At 37.1% G+C, this 21,323-nt stretch overlaps 2 protein-coding genes across 3 annotated transcripts; both read right to left on the reverse strand.

Moving 5' to 3' along the window:
* Positions 1-5,383: 5,383 nt before the first annotated feature.
* On the reverse strand, positions 5,384-8,409 carry LOC149252508 (protein PMR5-like). Of its 2 annotated transcripts, XM_089456674.1 has the most exons (3): positions 7,170-8,409; positions 6,898-7,028; positions 5,384-6,672 (listed from the first exon to the last, which is right to left on the reverse strand). In XM_089456674.1, exons 2-3 carry the CDS (start codon positions 7,014-7,016, stop codon positions 6,336-6,338), a joined length of 456 nt encoding a protein of 151 aa, XP_089312800.1. In that variant the 5' UTR covers positions 7,017-7,028; positions 7,170-8,409; the 3' UTR covers positions 5,384-6,335. The 2 variants fall into 2 exon arrangements, with proteins under 2 accessions (XP_089312800.1, XP_089312799.1); XM_089456673.1 differs by lacking the exon at positions 7,170-8,409 and having other exon boundaries at positions 6,898-7,136.
* Positions 8,410-9,395: 986 nt separating this feature from the next.
* Positions 9,396-9,953, reverse strand: LOC149252509 (uncharacterized). The gene has a single exon (XM_089456675.1). The coding sequence runs from the start codon at positions 9,663-9,665 to the stop codon at positions 9,438-9,440; it is 228 nt and encodes a 75-aa protein (XP_089312801.1). The 5' UTR covers positions 9,666-9,953; the 3' UTR covers positions 9,396-9,437.
* Positions 9,954-21,323: the final 11,370 nt, after the last annotated feature.

Raw genomic sequence — 21,323 nt, forward strand, 5'->3', positions numbered from 1 at the left:
TAAATGTTATGTTAATTTATAAATAAGATTAAATACTTGTTGAGTAGCAATGACATGGTACACTAATTAGAACCAGTGTAGATCCATATTAATTCTGAATTTATTAAATGCTAAGAGGGATCAAATTTTTTGGCATGCAAACATTTCTTTAGGTTTTGCACTAAAAAAAGAGGTTTTCACTTCAAAAAATTTGACCCCTCTCAATAATTGATAAATGATTTAGGCTAATATATTAAATGATTTAAATAGCTGAAATTCACATTGTATTAATATAAAAAGTTATTAAATCATTTATAATTCAACTTTATATTTCTTTTAATTTAAAATATATTGATAAATTATACTTGTTAAATAATTGATAATTAAATATATCATTTATATTAAATTTTAAATCTATTTTTTTTAGATTTAATGATAATTTTGTCTCACTTATATTAATTTCATTATTTTTATTAAATATTAAAATTTTATTATTTTTAAAAAAAGTTTACTAAAATCACTATTGAAATTTCAAAATTTTAAAGATATTAACATTTATACACAATTCAATTAAAAGGCTCAAACTTACATAATTTTAAAGATATTAACATTTATACACAATTCAATTAAAAAGCTCAAACTTACATAACTTAGAAGGCTCTCTTATATATAATTTATTTAGTTAAAAAGCATTTAATTTAAACAATTTGTTAAACTATCATTAATACCAATCTAGATCCATTTTAACTCTTTATCTACTAAAAAGGGATTTAAATCCCATGGACAATACCATGGGTTCTCATAAACTCAGAGCTCAAAAACTAACTTGACCAAGTCAAATTTACCATAACTACCCAATAAAAATTAATTAAAAAATAACAACTTTTTATTTTAATATAGGGTTATTTTTATTTTTATTTCAAATTTACCTTAACTACCCAACAAAAATTGATAAAATAAATAATAACTTATAATTTTTATTTTAATAATGTTATTTTTATTTTATTTTAAGTAACCAAAATTATAATATAATATATCAAACATTTCACCCAAAAATAATGAAAAAAATGTAATTAAATTAATTACATTTTACACCATTAATATTATTAAACATTTACCTAATCCATTAATATTATTAAACATTGACCTAATTACATTGTACACCATTAATATTACTAGCAATTGTCCCAAAAGGTACAAAGAGAGGCCGATAGGATTATTTAATTGGAATTTTTGAATTTTTGTAAAAGAGTTAATTGGTTTGTGGTAAACCTTGTTTTCTTGGACTAGATCATTGTGCAATTACTTTTCTTTAGATGTTTTGTTTATATCTATACTACAAGGAACACATTGAATGTCTTATTTCATTTCTGCTATCCTTACTAATATCCTTTTCGTGCTTTTTCTTGATCAATTTGATGAAATATTCCATTATCCTTTGGTCAAAGTCCTCACCTGCATATTAGTGTACATCCTGGTAAGTTCAAAGCTCGAAAGCCAACCAAAAAAGTCAATCATAACCACCGTGCACGTATTCAAATTCATAATGTAAAACTGTGCACGTATTCAAATTCATAATGTAAAACTGCCAGACAGAGTTCAGACAGAGTACCTCCAAGATGGGTATCACCGTTTGTAGCCAAAACCTCAAAAGCTCTGTTGTCAATAGTCAGAACACTGACATCAAACGTGCCACCGCCAAGATCAAAAACAACAATATTTTCCTCTCCACCCTTCTTGTCCAAGCCATAAGCTATTGCTAAGGAAAAATATTTACAAAGCTAATAGTAAAACTGTACTTGCAGAGTGATAGTTCTACGTGATACAAAGGCCTGAGACCCAGTACTCTGAAAACCAACCAGATCGATACAACCTGAGACCAAGTACTCTCAATACCAACCAGATCGATACAACCTTTTGTATGAGCTGAATATCCATGTATAAGCAATGAAACAATAAAGCAAGAACTGTCCGACAAGGCTGCAATTTTTCTTATAAAAATATCTCCCACTGCAATGAGTTCATAACAGAAATTTAATGGCACTCCCCTGCAGTAATAAATTGAGAGGTATGGTGTAAAAACGATACCCCTCATGATTTTTAATTTTTCATTATTAAACATATACAATACAATTAAATCAAATCTGGTATAACCTGCCCCATACAATGAAACTCTCTTCAACTAAAATTGATATGTTGTCCATCAAATTTCTACAATCTACAGACAAGTGAACCTTTCACAAAATTCTGCAGTTGCATTCACAAGTACACCCTCTAGTTATCCACAGAAATTTCCTGGCTCCTGAGCTCTGGGTAGTTACTATATTCATGGATAATATTTAGCTTCAGAATAAGTGGCAGGATATACCTGAGTTTAATCTGGCCTCAATCATTTGGGATATCTAATTTCTTTTCTAGTTTATAACAAGGGAAACCTCAACACCTGCCATACCAGAGAAGTAGTAGCCAAAAACAGTAGTCGGAGTTGCTAGAATGCCTTAGTGTTCCATTTAAAGAATTAAAGGCTCAGTGAAGGCATTCGAGGTCGTTGGTGTATGTGGGTTGGTCGATGTATGTATACAAATTAATCCCCTTAAGCTGAAATTCCCCGCATCACATAACTCGCACTCAATCAATATATGAATTCAAATTTATCTTTTTGAATACTGCTTGATACCTACCCTACATGCATGGACAATTATCAAGAGCATTTGGTATATGGTCAAACATTAAATGTCTCTAGTCTACCTGATTTATTTTCTTGTTCTCAGTGCCAATGGCAAACCTATATTAAAATAACCCACATAGGATTTCCACTAGCATTTGCAACAACAGAACAATTTGTCAAGACCAGAGTTTGTCTAAGGAAGAAAGACGAAACTATTTCATCATAGGAGATCACCAAGCAAAACAGAAAAATCCATCCACGTAAATATCCCATGCTAACAGTATGAAAGACAATGAATCTAGTTTCTGGATACCAACAATGACTGTAAGGACTAGTTCCTGAATATCAGTAATTATTTTGCAATCATGACCTATGTTGAACCATAAACTCTCGTTAGGAAAATGAGGCTTCATTCCAATTTCATGCTTAGTGAGGCTGACAAAGAAAATATAATGTTAACTTCAAGGAGAGTACCGTCGAAGTGATTCTTACCTTCTGCTCCAACATATTGTTGCGGTACTAATGATAGACCTTCAAAAGAACCTTTTGTAATGAATGATTTGAAAGCACAGTCAACAGGTTTGTTTTTAGAATTGCAGGTCTTTATGTAATTAGAGTAATCTGGTGCAGCCAAACAGGTCTCTGAACCTCTGAATACATTGCATTCTATTGCATTATGTTTTACATATATTTCACCAACTTCTTTCAGCACAACCTTCTGTGACCATAGTGGCAAAAGGGCAATGCCTTCCACTGATTTCTGAAAACTTTCTAATTGAATGAAACCTGCACTCAAGATAACCAAAAGGTTTTCATATCAACACAACATTTATTCATTCGCTAACAAATCATATAATTTATAAATGATTGGTTTCGTGCCATCTGTGCGATAAAACACAGGGTCAAAATCCTACATCATGAGCAGCAACTCAATCGTATTCTATGCAAGCATAAAATGGAAGACAGATGGACGAAACGTATATAAATACATATATATGCATACCAAAGTTACCAGACTTGGCTTTAAAGCAATCAACTCAGCGTGGCAAGACAGTCAACAGTTGACTCAGGACTTAGCAAGCCTATGCAGTTGACTTGGAACATGCTATAATTGGGACCTTTTCCAGTTATTTTTTCCCCAGAATTTGACTAAAAATTTAGAATGAAACGTTTCCAATCATTTTTCTTCCTGATCATTTTTGCCTAAAATTTGGTTAAATAATTTGTAAAATAACTGGAATCATAGATATTAATCGTTGAGATTGCACGACCCAGATACAATAAAAGTTCGCCAACAATTTTTCTATAACCAAATTCCAATAATGATTGCTGGAAAATCCAAATCATAGAACACTTAAGACTTCTAGGAAAATATATTAAAATTCATACAAAAAAAATTGGAAGTTTACTCCACAAAACTTGGGAGCTGACTCCGCTTTCTCTACAGACTTGGGAGTTTGCCTAGACTTGGGAAAGCAAACGGCGTAGGGTTTAGTATATATATATATATATATGAATGAAAAGTTTAAGAAACAATATTTTTTTAAACTTTGTTGGTTTATAAGGGCCCTGTATAGTTTTGCAGCTTGCGCCACAGCCTTCCTACGCTTTGCTTTTTCTCAAGCAATCTGCAATTTCTCATATTCTTGCTTCAGTCCCTGGATATTTCATCTACTGTCTCTTTTTCTTTTTGGTATTTCATTTTCAACGGTTGCAACTTATCTCTCAAATCATCAAGCTCCATGGGAACCTATAAGAATCAGAAAAGAAAATGAGTTATTTAAAGGTTATGGTACTAACGGTTCTTATCGACCAACAATTTTCACTATGTCAAACAACAGTGAACACCCCCCAACATACAAAGAATTTTCAATAGACATCTTTACATCAGAGAATCCCCATCATAATAAAAATGCCTACAGGCTGATCACTGATCAGAAAGACAGCGAAGAAAATGCAATAAGGTTATCTCAAGTACAAACCTCAGCCAAACGAGCTTTACTGGGTTTATCTTTCTCCTTTTCAAGGGCATGCAACTCAACTTCTAGTTGAATCCTTTTCCTTTCAAGGGTGTCGATTTCTTCAGGTTGACTATCTAGTTGAACTCTTACATTTGCACATGCTTCATCCACAAGATCAATTGCTTTGTCTGGAAGATGTCGCCCTGTTCAGACAAACGGATTATAATGATTTTCAAAACGCCTCAGAGGAGTTATTGATCTCTCAAGAATTAAGAGCAGAACATAAATTGAGAAAGAGGATCTCCTTTTTAACTTGTCATGATATGTTTGTCAGGACACCCCGTGTTGAACTTTTGCTTATAGAGTATGTAATTGTATAGTTATTTACTTGTTATGACCCTCGACTATGTGTGCCCTAACGCGTGTTTGTGGGCACTGAACCAAGGCCCTGCGTGTGTATAATGGAACACAATGGATAACTTAATCATTTGTAATTTGATTAAGTATTTATTTTAGGTTAAGTCCAAGACATTCACAGTTCCAGTCGATGGTCTTTTCGATCATCCCTCGCCAAGTCCGAGTTTGGTGACCAATGGGAATGGCCATTCAAAACCTAATCCCAAGAATTGTAGGTCCAAACTCTGTTTTAACTTTGTAGAATACCTTTTGAACTGCGACCCCAATTCCAGGCCTGTTCTAAAATACTCTTTGATTTTTTGGTCCGGCCCAACATGTTATAAAAAAAATTGACCAGCTAAAAATTCATTTAAATAGTAGGCAGAAAAATTGGCTTAAAGCCCTTTTCTAACTTTTGGTTTCGATCAAAACCCTATTTGATTTTATGTTTGGCTGAAAATCACTCGAGTACTGCAAATTATTGTAGATTGTAGAAGTTTCAGTCTTTGTTTCTTTAAGGGCCCTGTATAGTTTTGCAGCTTGCGCCACAGCCTTCCTACGCTTTGCTTTTTCCCAAGCAATCTGCAATTTCTCACATTCTTGCTTCAGTCCCCGGATTAGCCCAGAGGAACAAAGTCGTCCATAGTCTCAAGTAGTAGAAGAAACTGCAAATTTGCCAAACCTAGAATCTCCCTACAAAACTCTTATTCCTAAACAGAAAACCAGACTTAACCAAAATCTACATAAAAAATGTTAACCAAACACATTCAAATGTGTGAGCATGTAAAGTCAACACAACAACTAAGGTGAAAATTTTGCAAAACAACCAAATCAAAACGTTGATAGTCATCATACACCCATACGGTAACGAATACAAGTGAATAACAACTCATTCCAGAAATCTTCAATCTAGAGCAACCCAACAAGTAAATTTTTGTTTCCATCATAACCCAATACAGGAATAAGCATAATTTTGTGATTTTTTTCTCTCACGTTTTACTGAAATAAGTTCAAATCAATGTTTGCGATGACCAAGAAAGCTCAAGCCAGACTTGGAGTGCAAGCCAAGGAAGAGGCAAGGGAAGAGGAATGATGTGGCGTGGGACAATGTCAAGGGGTAGCCGGGGAATGGCAGGATCAAAGGCTTTGGGCTTTCATCCAGGTATGGTTTCTGGTGATACTTATGGCTTTGACAGGATTGGAATGGGCCCTGTGGATGGGTTTGCAATGCCAGATATGTTTACTGCTCCAGCGAGTCAAGGCAGAGGATTTCCTCCTTATGGCCAACCAGGTCCTAGATTTGGCCCAGCTTCAGGGATCAATAAGAATTATCAATTCCCTACACCCTTGGAAAGCAAAGTGACATACAGAAGCTTGTTCCATGTATCAAGGACGCCTGGTAAACACCAATGGCTACAATCTGCAAACTGCTCAGGACGCTGCTTCTCATCACTAGTAACGGTACTACTGTAAATTGAAGGGTGACCATCTTTGCGAAATTGGGATAGTCCTGTGATATCCAGCAGAGTAACAGGAAAAATCATAGTCCCTATAACTTCCTTCACTATGGACACCTGAGGAATCACTGGAGGCGAGTATCCTTCAAATTGCACTGGTTCAGTCTGACCATAGCATTTCTGCCCGTTCTTCTGATTCCAATAAATTGGGCTGCACATTTACATCAATTTTATGAGGAAAACCATTTTGTATACCTAAAATAAGAGCCATAGCTACTTGAATAGATTTCATGAATATCTTGGAATTTGATCTATCATAAGAACAATTATATTTTTTTAAATCTTAAACTTCCAATTCCAAAATATTCATGAAAACTGCAATCCACATCAAAAATGCCCTATAATATATACAATGTGTGTTTGTATAAAGATTTACCTGTAATGTGTAGGGGACGAGGTGCTAAAGAAGACAAGTGATTTTTTGGGATCGATATTTGCAGGTATCCAGTTTGCCCACGTCGTCAATGCCCTCTTGTAAGCCACAAGTGGATCCATGTTTGTGTAAAGCTGATTGTTAGCCATGATCAGGGCCCATCTGTCCAACCACATTCCAAACTATTACATTTTTAATATCATTTACAACACTAAATTTGGCTGCCCCTTGTTGAAAATTTTAATCAGAAAGTTCAGAGTTTTGATACTTCCCACCTTTGATCTTGCCACCAATGGGATGACTCAAAAACCAATACATCAACTCCTTTCCAATAAACACCATTATCCGCAAGAGTGTCCAGATTGAGAATTCTCTGGTTCTGACTGTTATTGTGCAGATCAACCAGAAGTGGAGCCCAGAAAAACTCCACAGAAGCATCATAATCCTTTTCAGAGAAAGAAGATTGTAAGACTTCATTACTCACCATATAATCAAATGCACAACTATCCATGGAAACTACATTTATCAGCTTACCAGGGCCTTGAATATTGAAGCTTATTGACTAATATTGCTAGGAATCACTGCTTGAAGCATGCAGACCATGGATTCCCATTGGTTTTGACTTATTGAGTCTCCAACAAACATTAATCGCTTTCCTCTTAACCGCTCTAGCAGATTTTTGGCATTGAAACTGAAACACCATATACAGAAAAGTCCAAATCCTTTTATTCTCATATACAATATCACCCTGTTTTTTATCCATTTATTTTCATATGCAATATCACCCTGTTTTTTTGCATTTCATTTCCTTTTAGCATAAATGCAATGCAAAAGAGAACATACTTCTAGGTAGGCTAATTTGTTTGCATTTTTATTTGCGGGGTTTATTTTGATTTCTGAAATATTTTGGAATAGAAATGATTGAGGTAAAAAACTGATATTTTTTATTTTGGAATGGGATAAATAAGAGGAGATGTAGCACCGAAACTCTTGGCAATCCCCATAGACCCTTTGGAATTTCTCCACTGAACTTATTGTTTGCCAGTCTAAACCGAAGAATACTTGTACAATTCCCATATACCTCTGATATGCTACCATTTAGCCTATTGTTGATCACATTAGAATTTGAAGCTTTCCCCCATTACAGAGCTGGGTTGGCAATGGCCCACTTAACTGGTTTTCAGATAAATCCAAAACCTCAAACTGGTTCTTGCTTCCAAGCTTCTGAGGAATTTGCCCAGTGAGCGAATTGCGAAACAATTTCAGAGTTTTCAACAAGGTCAGCTCAGCAATCCCTGGAGGAATCTCGCCGGAAAATCTATTTTCAAACAAATTCAAAGATTTTAGCCTAGTTAAATTGCCTAAACCCTTTGGAAGTATTCCTGAGAGCATATTATCCGAAGCATCTAAAAATTCCAATGCCATCGTACCAATATTCTTAAGAATCTCACCCTCAAGTTTATTCTGGTAAAGCTGCAAACTAACCAACTTTCGAAGCCTGTTGAAATTATGAAAATCTATTACAGTCAATTTGTAGGTTAGATAAAATTCTAGCATTGCCAATATCTTTAGAAATGCTTCCTTCAAAGCTGTTAGAACTGAGATGTAGCACCGAAACTCTTGGCAATCCCCCTAGACCCTTTGGAATTTCTCCACTGAACTTATTGTTTGCCAGTCTAAACGGAAGAAGACTTGTACAATTCCTATATACCTCTGATATGCTACCATTTAGCCTATTGTTGATCACTACTAGAATTTGAAGCTTTCCCCCATTACAGAGCTGGGTTGAAAAAAATACAAAAACAAACGACTGTTACAGGCCTAAAACATCAGAAAGGCAATCTGTCCATCAAATCAACCAAATTTAGAGATTTTTGGTTTGCCATACTCATGTGACCGAAAATGAAGCATTAAACTAAAATATCAAAAAGGCAATCTGTCCATCAAATCAACCAAATTTAAAGATTTTTGGTTTCCTATACTCCTATGACCGAAAATGAAGCGTTATAGTTTAACGCATAGCAACGCGTTTGGGAAAATCCCAAAATATGGTTGGTCTGACTCGTAGCCCTTGTGATTAGAGAATTTATGTATGGTTAGCATGCCATTCCATTCTTCTCATTGGGTATTGAGTGCCATAGATTTGTTTTTGTTGTTCTTAATTAGATTTGTTTTCTTTGTAACCCTCCCCATTTTTATTTTCATATCAACAGGGAAAAAGGTTTAAAAATAGATTTCAGGAAATCGATCTGTCATAACTGGGAGTATGGAAATCTGCGGCTCGAATGCTACAGCCATTCAGCATTTTCCAGTATTTAAGGCATAAAAATCAATAAAAAAAACAATAGAAATCGTTGAACTAACACTAAGATTGCATTTAAACCAAAAAGAACAGAAGCATGCCCAGATATTATGCTCTGTGATATCATGCATAACAAGATTATATGGAAAAAGGATGAAATAATAATTGATTAAAAATTGGGGAGAGGGGACAGTCTCCATCACATTGTCTTTCTTGCAGAAGGAGATAAAGAAATTGCAGCCTAAACAGCAATACAGAGTATCTCAAACATTGCATCGGCGTTAGATGCAGAAACTTGCATGGCACGAGACGAGGCGCCCTGTACCTCATTTTTGGGGCAAGTTATATCAGAGTGAGTGTTGTTGTTGGAAGTTGGATGATAATACATACGTGATGTCTGAGGGCAGTGAGAATTGAACCTGGCAGCGATCCTTATACCCGCGTCCACCATTTCCATATATTTCGCCATCTCGGCCGATCCCGCAATAAATGATGCTGCTACTTCGATTACAAACAGACTGTAAGTAATCAGCAGGAGGAGGTGCCAAAGAGTGTAACAGGGATCAATAAATGATGCTGCTACTTCGATTACAAACGGACTGTAAGTAATCAGCAGGAGGAGGTGCCAAAGAGTGTAACAGGGATCTGAATGGAACGACAACAGCAGTTCAGGATGTGACTAATTAATAGCAAATAGGCGTCCACCACCAGCAATGGCAGCAGGAGGAAGACGACTATTTGGGCATGAGAACATATGAAATGCAATCACATGTTGAGAGTGTGGAGATCGTCGAAGCTATATAAGGTTAAAGTAGGAATTGGCATAATAGTTTTCCGTTGTGCGAGGCCTGGGCAATAGAACTCGCGCCAGCTGCAAAGATTTTCGATTGAGACCATGCCAAGTAATTGAAAAGGAGACGCTGAATGCCTGCTGAAAAATATTAAAAAGAGGCCTAATACGAAAACTGTTTGCCCGCTGAATGTGGACGACACGTGTCAACTGTAGAGAAAAAAGACGACGTGTCAACCTTAATGATGCTGGTAAGAAGGCTCTATTTATCGAGTACAAGAACAGAAAACCAGCAGTGGGGAAATGGAAAACCAAGGAAAGGTACCTAACATCAAAAATCTCCTAAGCAAACGAACAGAAATAGGACTTTCACCACTGCTCAGTGACTCAAAAGACAACACCAGGAATCACTGCAATCATTGCAGTGTTGATTTATGGGCACACTGAGAAATAATGCTGGAAATTACATCTGAAATTATATCCTACAATTTGGAAGAAAACATCTACGAGAATGTTGAGTGACAAAACTGGAAAGTTTCCAGAAGAGAAGAATATAGCTTATATGAGTGCAGACCACCAACTAAAGAGGACACATTATTTAATCCATTGTCACATATTTAAAGGCATATGTCCATCTGCGTGCAATTTTGACTTGTCTAGCAGGGTATAACTCATGAGGTACTCACCGATGAAGCTTGATATGCATTATCCAAAACAAGCAGCAAACTTCACTTTTCCAGCAAACAATTAGTAAAATTTTCATTTTCCAATCTTCTTAGGCAAAGGATCGATTCAGCAACCCCCAAAACCCTCAGCACACTCTGTTTAAAAAAATAGCAATTAGTTTTGGGCTGGGACTATAATCCCTCATCAAATTTTCGACCGCAAGTCCACTGGAGGGGCATCAGATAACAAGGTGTGTTTTGCTTAATTTTTGTGAAATGCGCTCACCAATCAGGTTCCAACCCACAAGTGCTCACAGAGATGACTTAATAATGGCAAGTTTAAGTTGTCAGCAGAGAGTCAGACTCATGACCTAGTTAACTAATGTCAGCAGCAGAGCCCAGCTGGGTTTCACCCAGGAGAACCCTGAAAACTCTGTTTTTTTCAGCAGAGCTGGTTGGTAACATAGCAATAAAGAAGATTAAGAGCTCAAGCCCAACCCTATGTTCTTATTAAGATCTACGACCTCGTTCTAATCAAAAAAATGGGAGCTAATGTTAAAAAGAGAAGCCCAACCCATGTTCTCCTTAAGACCTGCGACCCCACTCAACTCAAAAAATGGGGAGATTCCGTATAAAAAAAAGGCCCACGACTATGTTCTTAAGGCCTGGGGCTGCCCACCTCTCTTCCTCGCAAATAGTTGGCCTCCATCTAGACCTTCTCATGTTTAGACGCCCTCCATCTAGACTTCTAATCTTTAGAGCCTTTTGGGTTCCACCTGTGTCTAACCAAAGGAGGGTGCAACGAAGTAATTTTGGTACTCAGAAATCTCAAGCAGAGAACCGCTTATCCAATTGGCTAGTGAATTTCATTTGCCAAAAAGTACCCTTGGGTTCAATGTGATTGGACTGAGCAACTGATTATATAATATGGGCCCCATTGTCTATGGCACAGATGGGATTGTAGGTCGTGGAAGAGGAAGAGGCCGTGATTTTCGATCAGATGAACAAATGCATGGAGTGCCTGCGGTAGCCTGATTGTCTGATACAGTTAGCCTTAGAACATATGGATGCCTGCTCTTGGAAGCTTAGAATTTTAACGAGTATATGAATTTTGTGTATTCTCACATCTTTGACGAATGAATCGATTTGACTGAGTTAAGCATAAGAGTAGTCAATTCATGCTAGTATTTTCCAATTTCTCTCCCAACAATCTAAGTTTAAATTGATCATGCGGATTCCCCCTGGGATAGGCAGTCTCCTTGGTCAGGCAAGGCCATCAAGGTGACAGTGAGTGGCTTGCCTATTATGCGTCTACGCTGTCCCATTGAGGTTAGGACTTTTCCTCCTAGGTAATAATTTGAGTGGTAACAGTGAGTTTGGGTGATATTTATGAGTTAAACTTTAAAGAATAAGTCGGGATTGATTCAGATTCAGCTGATTAGACTCTGTTTCCTCTTAAAACATAGTCAAACTCGCGACTCCACTTGGACTGGGAAGAGTCTGATAACACTGCCAAGAAGCTTCGTATGGCATATGGCATAAATTGCAGAGCAGTAAAAGCATTAGTGGACTGAAAAGAAAATGTCATACAGATCAACTTGGTTAATAATTTACTCAGTCCATCTATATTTAAGAAGCACATCTATAATAACTGAAAAGCCACTGACCTTGAAGAAGAGGGGATGGTTGAGGTTCTGTTCCTCCATCTGTTTGAGGACTACAAGCCAATCTACTCTTTTGGGCTTCATTATTCTCACCCACTTCATGATTAATTCAGATGGATCATCCTCTTCTGATAAACAAATTATATGTTTCATCAAGGCCTTGCTCCTTCCAGACAACTTTGGAGGCAGAGCTTCTATGAGCCTTTTTTGCGCCTTATCCAATCCATTGTCGTCTACATCAACCCACCTCAATCCCTTGCCCTTTACTTGCTGGTTGTCTTTATCTCCCCCAACATCAAAATCTGATTCGTCCTCTGCATTTTCAACCTCAACTTCATAATACTTTTCTTCTTCGGTTGTCGCTGTTGCTGTCGTTAATGGGTGTCCGGGGCAACAAGGTCGGAGTGCAGAGAATCGAGAATGTAATATTCTGGGAGGCACGGAAATTGCAAAGCACGTGGAGCATAAACTGCAATGTACAGAACCCTAGAATTGCATTGCACACATAAATCCTAAGATAAGTCAGCTGGCATCAAAATCAGAAAAAGCATAGCACTTGGAGTGCATTAAATTTTGATGTGTGGAACCTTAAATTTGCATTTGTGCACAACATAAATCCTATTCAGCATGGGAAACCTTTCAGGGAAACATCCTATTACATATAACAGAAAGCGCAGCACCTGTAGTAAATTCCAAGGAAGAATAAAGATGACCCTTGCAATTATGTTCAGCTTCAATTACACAGGCACACACAAAAATACAAAATAGTTCCATTTTAACCCTCAGTAGATTCAAAGTAGCTTTGTGAATTTGAATGATGAACCTTGGGGTCCACAAAAGAAGTGAGTTAAATTTTGGAAGGAAAATAATGCTAGAAACAAGATGTGACCTGATCATGATTTCTATTCTGTTATGATACCATTGTCAGGCCAGTGCTTTAAATTAAATTTAGATGATATGATTGCAGGGTTAAATTTTTCTTTTCTCCTTACCATAACACCCCTTATTTTTTGGCCAAGTCAGGGACTGATTTCCCCAATCTACTGCTAAAATCTATTCATATCAGAACTGCACTTCTGGGTATATGGCTGAGAATTCTCTTATTTTTCCTGGGAGCCCAACTTGGGCCAGCAATAGTAAACTCCCACATTTTTACAGTGAGACCACAACTCAGCTGACATGGCACTAAAGTTGGTACCAACTTATTATCAGATGCATCTCATGGAAAGTGAGTAATTGGAAAATAAATATGGTACATATGACCATAACCATGTACACGGGATAGTCCTTCCCATTAATATATACACTACTAAATAAATAAAAGATGAACACTTCTATTTGAATCTGGAAAAATGACTTCTAAATCAAAGTTTTATTGCATCAGATCATTGCTATAGCTAAGAAACAAAATGACAAATTCTTTTATTTGTCAGATCACCACACAATGCATGGACAATGGGCTATTTATATGTTTCAACCAAACTAACGGTATAAGCCATCAAGCCTTCCAAGATAAAATACGAGTTCATCAGCGAAATTTTGCATCCTGGATTTAGAAGGTAAGTTCGTAACTCAAGTCCAGATATTTCTCGTAGCTCAGAGAAGGATATTTTCTCAATTCAACACAAACAGAGACAGATGTAATTGTTATTACATAAATAAACAACAAACATCAAGGACCCGGCGCTCATATTTCTGCACAAAATTCGAGCGTTCATCTCGTTGGCGGTATCAATAAGCCCTCCTAAGTCCACAGTTCCATTGGAGGCCTCGTTCTCCTTGTCTTTCTTCTCCTGGGGTTTAGCCTCTCTACGCTTAAACTCAGTTGCCTTCTCAAAGAAATTCCCGTAGATATACTCTCCCGTGTAGCCCTTCTCCTCATCATAGAGCATGATGTGACCGTGCCATTCCCAGACGCGGTAGCCGGGCTCTGGGTCCTCGTGGAACCCCACGCAAACCTGGTGCTCGCCAATGGTGACGGCCTGGCCGGAGTTCGCCTTCAGTTTATCAGTGTCCCCGCTGGATATAATCTGAACGATATTCTTCTCCAGCTTCGCCTCCTCTCTCTCCAATGGGCTCTTGCTCTTGTCCGCGATGATGCGATCATACGAGTTGGATAGGAAGGTATTGGTGTCCAGAAAAGGGCTGCGCATATTTAGCCGACTCATCATGGTGCTCACAACCAGGCTTTCGAAAGAGTTTTTGGTGGAATACTGGTTTGCCATTTTCCCTCCGATGGCCTATATCCACTCTCCAAGACTTCCTTCCGATGGATATCAATATATAAATTGCAATGGCCAGGCATATGTGGGCTCTCAAGGAATTTAACAGCTTGGGGATTGGAGGAAACCAAAGGGAAAAGGGCGAAAGCAATAAATTTCCTTTCCCTTTATCGCCATCAGAGTATCAGTGTTTATCTTCATGCCTGACAGTTAAACCCCAAAATTAGCATCCTTCAAGTTCATATCCTCTGGCAGCATTTAACAGCTTGGGGATTGGAGGAAACCAAAGGGAAAAGTGCGAAAGCAATAAATTACCAGGAAGCGCAGGCATGGCGCAAGATGCCACGGGCTTGGGACTCTTCTTGACCTTGACGAGACACATACGGCAATTTTCGGCGATAGAGAGGCAGGAATGATAGCAGAAGCGAGGGACAGGCGCGAATGATAGCAGAAGCGAGGGATATCGACCCCCGCTAGGCACCGATAACAAAATGCCGACCATTCCGCCTGAAGGATGAAGACCATAACAGAAATGATTGAACAATTTCCCGTTGAATGTGGACGCCAGGTGTCAGTCTCAGAAACAAAAGGACGACGAAAGTTTCTTTCAAAGGAAGGCCTATCGGCCTAATAATAATCGATTCCTTTCTACTCGTGTTTTGAATTTCTGGAATTTTTATATAAGAAGTCCCATTTTAACGAAAGCTCACCTAAGGGGGAGTCTCCCTAAGCACACTAGCATTTCCTTAGCTCTTGTTGTTGCTAATTGAAGTCTTTTTGCTGAAGTAAAATGCAGTGGCATAGATTATCTTGTGTTCTATGTTCCCAATCCCAGTTTTCATAAATATTGTTTTTCCATTGTTTGCAGAGTTGGTATCTATGTTCTAACAAGACTGATTTGAACACTTTAAGTCAACGTAGAGTGTTACGTTGGTATCAGAGCTCCCCCTTACATAAATAAATCTCACAATCTGGAAGATGCAAGTGGAATTGGAAAACCATCTCGGTAATTATCTAGTCCTCTGTGCTTTTATTCAAGTTACTCTAATATGTTACCTGGTACAATTATGTTTTGTTCTAGCTCCTTGAATCTCTTGGCTGTATTGACTAAGTTGTTATTTGCAGCATCATGGTAGTTCACTGTGCACTTAATTTGAATTCCTCTTACTTAGGATGCACTCTTTCATTCATTTCATTTGCTTTATTGATACAGCCATATCTAGATTAAATCTCAACCACTTAAAGATTAATATCCAAAACTTACCCTTGATATTGACTGTCCATGGACAACCCAAGAGGGATTCCTTTCTGTGCTGATTGTCTCGAGCAACCCAAGAGGGATTCCTTTCTGTGCTAATTGTCTCGAGCAACCCAAGAGGGATTCCTTTCTGTGCTAATTGTCTCGGGTAACCCAAGAGGGATTCCTTTCTGTGGATTCCTTTCTGTGGTAATCTTTGAAATGCATGGCAGCAAATAGCATTTAGGGACACAGTGCCCAACGCATCCATGAACCAACAAACACTTAACCAACTTGGAATTGCATCTGTGTCCATTGCTGAAGTCAGTTGCAACCTCTATAAGAGTAGCTTCTGACCATGCTCACTTTATCAGTTGCGCTTCCACTTGCGCCTTTAGTTAAAAGAGACACTTCCGCTGAGCCTGCGATAGAACCATTTCAGTGCACCATATAGTGTTACATCCAGTACCGTAGCACTTAATCTAAAGGAACCCTTATCTGATGTTCATATCTTGGGCCCGCAAAATCGGACCTCGGTATTCTCTATGCCAAGCTCCTCACTATGGTATGTCACCCCCGGTATAAACGAATCAAGGGCGATCTTAGAAGCATACAATTTAGTAGGATAAAGAAATCATGTTTGAAGCCACACTTGGGTATGAACTACCACCACTCTACTGACCCCTTGATATTGTACTAGTACTTCCTCCTACTACTGCACCAGGCTGACTACAACTGCTAGAATAATGATTGTACCAAGGCAAATAGAAAGCAAAACCAGAAAAAGAAAGTACCATATGACTTATGGATGTTAGAGTGGTCAACACTGGGCTAGCTCTGTGGTTTCCTGACATTACCTCTTCGACAACGGGGGTTCAGAATCTCGGCTTCCTTCATTATCAAGAAGCAGACAGTTTAGTAGGCTAAAGATTCAATCAGGATTGCCTTACAGTTCTCGATGATAGATTTTTACTGATGAACAGTAGTTTCATGTTCTAACTCTAACCAGGGCACTATGCTTTGCTAATCATAGCACTATGTTTTTATACACCTATAGGGTGTTATAATATATTCTTTTGGTTCTTTAGACTTCTTTGGAGAGAAAATCTCGTCTGAAGTTCTTTAGTGCAGTGTGTTACTATCACTGGTCTACTCTCAACATACAGATGGAAACTTCCCTTCTGTAGATTTGCAACTTGAGGTCACATTGTTCTCCATTGTTCTTTATGGTTTTGAGGTGTGAGGGCCTTGCCTTTGAGACAAACTATGCCAAGATATAGAGTGTAGAGACCCATATGCTTCTGCATGATCAAGAGAAATAAAACAATTCTGCATGCCATTGTTCAGGTAGAGTTTGTGACCCATTCACTCTGGCTTGAGACCATTTTTAGATTAGTCTAGTTGTTGCATCATATTTGCTATATCTTTGACACAATATTTAGTAGGGAGTGTTATCCATACTTTGCTTTTTATACCTATTAGGCCATAGCCTCGAATAGAGACCCATTGATTGGCTTCATCGTTGAAAGCAAACTCGAATAGACCCATTGATTAGCTCCATCATTGATGCTTTCAAAGGTTTCAGACCATCGTCAGTCAATTGGCATCTTGGTGGATAGCTTTCACATATACAGGCAGGATGTCTAGGCCTGACTTGACCTACCAAGTGGGTTAAAGGGCAAAATGGCCTTTTTTTAGAGATTGTTCCCTCATATGGTATGAGGTATTCAACCTGGATTCTCGATTGATCTATCAGTCACAGTGTATGGTCTCTCCATTTGAGCTACAAGGTGTGGGTCTTTGTTCCGTTGGTAGTTCAAGGGCTGCCCTCCAAAGTTCACCATGCCAAATGGAAGTAGTCAGATAGTTTGTGCCCCTTTTTTCATCGTTTAAAATCCTTGGAGCATCTTTTAAGGGATTGTAGAATTTATAGATCACGCTGGAGGTTGGTGCAGGACTGGCATTTTGTTCTGCTTCGTGGGCAGCTTGATTCGTGCACACAGTTTCATTGGTGTGCAGGTCTTCTTGGGGTTTTTCGGTGCTTGGTTTCATGCTTTCAGGGGTTTGGGACTGTATTTAGATTTCAGCTTTGATCCACAATCTAGAAGCTTCAATGCAAGTATGCTTGAGGTCAATTTTGTCAATTATTTTTTTCACTTCTTGCGAAAAGAAGTAGGTATGAAATTATTTGTCAAAGGATACCTCCTAATAAAGGATGCCAAAGAGCTTATTGCTATCACGTACTGAGGTTATTGCTGCCTTAGTTTCTCTCAGGAAGAGGATATGATTCATGTATGTATACATCTTTTCTTTTGATTGGTTTTTCTGTTTCAGATACTAAGTAGAATAGAGCAAAATTTTATCACTCCTTGTGGACTTCCACTAATGAGGCAAGGTAATTTGCCTATTCTCGATTCTACACTACATATTAACAATGTAAAGCCCATTGCACAGTTTGTATAATAAATTACACTACATATTAACAATGTAAAGCCCATTGCACAGTTTGTATAATAAATTTGCAATTTTGGATTTTACACTACATATTAACAATGTAAAGCCCATTGCACAGTGTTTTTAATAAATTTGCAATTTATGTAAAACATACCTGGGTAATTGCAGAGATCTTATAGATAAATTATAAACCTTGAGTGAGTAATGTGAAGTAGCATTAAAGTCATTTTTTTCAATATAACAATAGTGTTTTCAATGGCCCAGAACAAATGGGAGGTGCAAGTCATTTAAGCATTCAAATATTATTGTTGTAAAGGCCTTGCAGGGGCTGGGGGTCAATGTTTTATTGCCTGCTTCACTGTTAGACTATATGCAACTGTTTTCCTCTTACTCATATCTTTAATATCTGGGTTTGCTCTCAGAAAGGAAGGTTCTCATCTACATTTACATCGAAACTCTGTTTTCTAGCCCAAGCACAATTTGAGGAATGAAAAAAACTCTTGTGAAAACAATACCTATTTGTATACACTGTCATCAATGCTATTTATTTCCATGATTTTCCTATCTTACCTGTAGTATATTTTTTTTTTCTTCGAGATTTTTATTTGAGAAATGAACTGATTAGTTAGTCCTAAACTACCTTTGAACTATATATATGTGTATGTGGGCATTAAACTACCCTTGAGGTATATATATACATGTGTACGTGGGCATTAAACTACCCTTGAGGTATATATATATGTATGTGGGCATTAAAAAGTAACTTGAGAAAGTTGTGCTGTTCACAAAATATGAACATGATCCATTGGCAGAGCTTGTAAATAAATGTTAAAACTTAAGGGATATAATGGCTTTGATTGTGTCAGAAAATTTCAGTGAATAAAAATGATGGCTAGTTTGAACATGTTTGAACGTATAAGAAAATGATCTTTGCTTTTGAATACCGAATTATTCTGAGCTGATTTGTCTGGTTTAATAAGATGACCATATTCACATAGGTTTATTGTATAGAACATCTATAATCTATTAAGCAAATAAATTATTTGTTGGGTAGGTATGTCGTTGCATCGCAGCCTTGTTGTTCTATCGAAATCGTTTTCACTCATGGGTTAAACAAATCACACATTTGTTTTTATGATCTGGGGATAAATATTAAGCAACTTGTAAATTAGTTAACCATACCATCGTATTTACTACTGGATATAATATTTGACTAGTAATTATACCTAGAGTGTGCAGTTTATATATAGCACACTTGATACATATCTTAACTTACAACCTTGAACATTTTCCAATTTTGCAAAGTAAAAACATCCTAGTTGAGTCAGGTCACAAATTTTGGAGGAAGTACTCTATTTTATTCCATTTTATTATATTTGTCAATCAAGCCATAAAATCCTGTTGGGCACTAGGACTTCTATTGTTGGAAAAGTAACTAGAGTTATCTGAATGATTATGGGCAAAATCTTGAGTAACTGAATTGGGATAATAACAGAATCAGGGTGAAAATGTTGATGTTTAATATATCATGGGAACTCTGGCTTCTTATTACTGCCCTCAAAATCAAAATCTTCTAGAAAGTTTGGCTAACAATTTGTATCAACGTTTTATGGATACAGGGATCCCAATCTGGTTAAAAGAATTGGAGCTACCATAGCTCTGGAAGTTCGATCTACTGGAATTCAATACACATTTTCTCCATGTTTTGTTGTAAGACTCTGGCATGGAAGTGCTCGATGGAAGTTCATTCAAAAATGAGAGTCAAGTTTTCACTGTTTAGAATGTCTTGTTTGATGCGAGCAGGTTTGCAGGATCTTTACAAAGGGGGTGTCGTATGTGGCTGGACAGTAAGTTTCAGACTTTTTGTTTTATCCCTACTTAGAACATAAATTTCTTTGATCAATCAATTGTACCACAGTTTTCTATATAATTGGACATTAAGCTGCAAACCTTTTGCTTTATCCATGCTTAGAATATGAATTTCTTTGATCAACCAATTGTACCACAGTTTCCTGAAATAGTTTTCTAACCATGTGATTTATTGATGTTTGTCAGGTCAAATATTGTAGCGTGTGCTAAGCACTTTGTGGGCGATGGTGGAACAACCCAGGGTGTCGATGAGAATAACACTGTCAGCAATTATAAACAATTAGTCAACATCCACATGACCCCCTATTTCGATGCCATTGCCAAAGGAGTCTCCACCGTTATGGTTTCTTACTCTAGTTGGAATGGACAGAAGATGCACGCTAACCGTTTTCTCATTTCTCATGTTCTAAAAAAGCAACTTAGCTAATAGAATTCCCAAATCTATAATAGAATTCCCAAATCTATTTTATATCGTATTGCATATTGTAGATTAGTAGATTGATCTGAAATTTAATTTTCATTACTGGTTAAAATCATGTACATACTTTTATGACAAATCAACTTTCCTCAGAAGCATCAATTAGTTAAAAAACAAATGGAAGCCATTAGAATTCTCTGTATTTCAAATATCGGACTAAATCAGATTTGGGCGTCTTAATGTATTTGAATTCTATTTCCTGTGCTTCAAAAGATTTGTAGGCTCCAAGCTGTGATATATATCTAGTGCTTTAAGCAAAGACCGGTTTTCAGTATACCTAGCCTCGTTTCTCTGGTTTGAAGCGATGCAATTGGGAGTGGAGTCCCATTAATATTCTATAATTGCACTTCAAATCTAAACTCCTAATGAATTCTGAGTGCAGGCATTGAGGGTGTCTTCAGTCTCATATATCACTGCGTGGTTCATTATATTATTTTCAAATGTTTGTTAGGATCCCCATTCAGCTTAATAACAACGAATGTAAACACATAATTTAGGAAATTTTAAGGTGTAAATTTCAGTCTTAAATTAATTTTGTATTTTCTAAAATGATTTGACTAGGATAAAAATATTTTACATTAAAAATTTCCAAATCTTTTTAAAAGCTATATAAAATCCTTAAGAATTCTAATTTTTCTAAAAACTACATGATCAAACATGTTATTATTAGTATTTTAAAAATTAATATTCATAAATTTGGAATTAACTTATATCTATGCTAATAGACTTTCCAGCTTGAAGCATTGGC

This window comes from Pinus tabuliformis, chromosome 7 (genome assembly GCF_031772625.1).
Source record: "Pinus tabuliformis cultivar Carrire ecotype Pingquan chromosome 7, CPIR1, whole genome shotgun sequence".
Lineage (NCBI taxonomy): Eukaryota > Viridiplantae > Streptophyta > Pinopsida > Pinales > Pinaceae > Pinus > Pinus tabuliformis.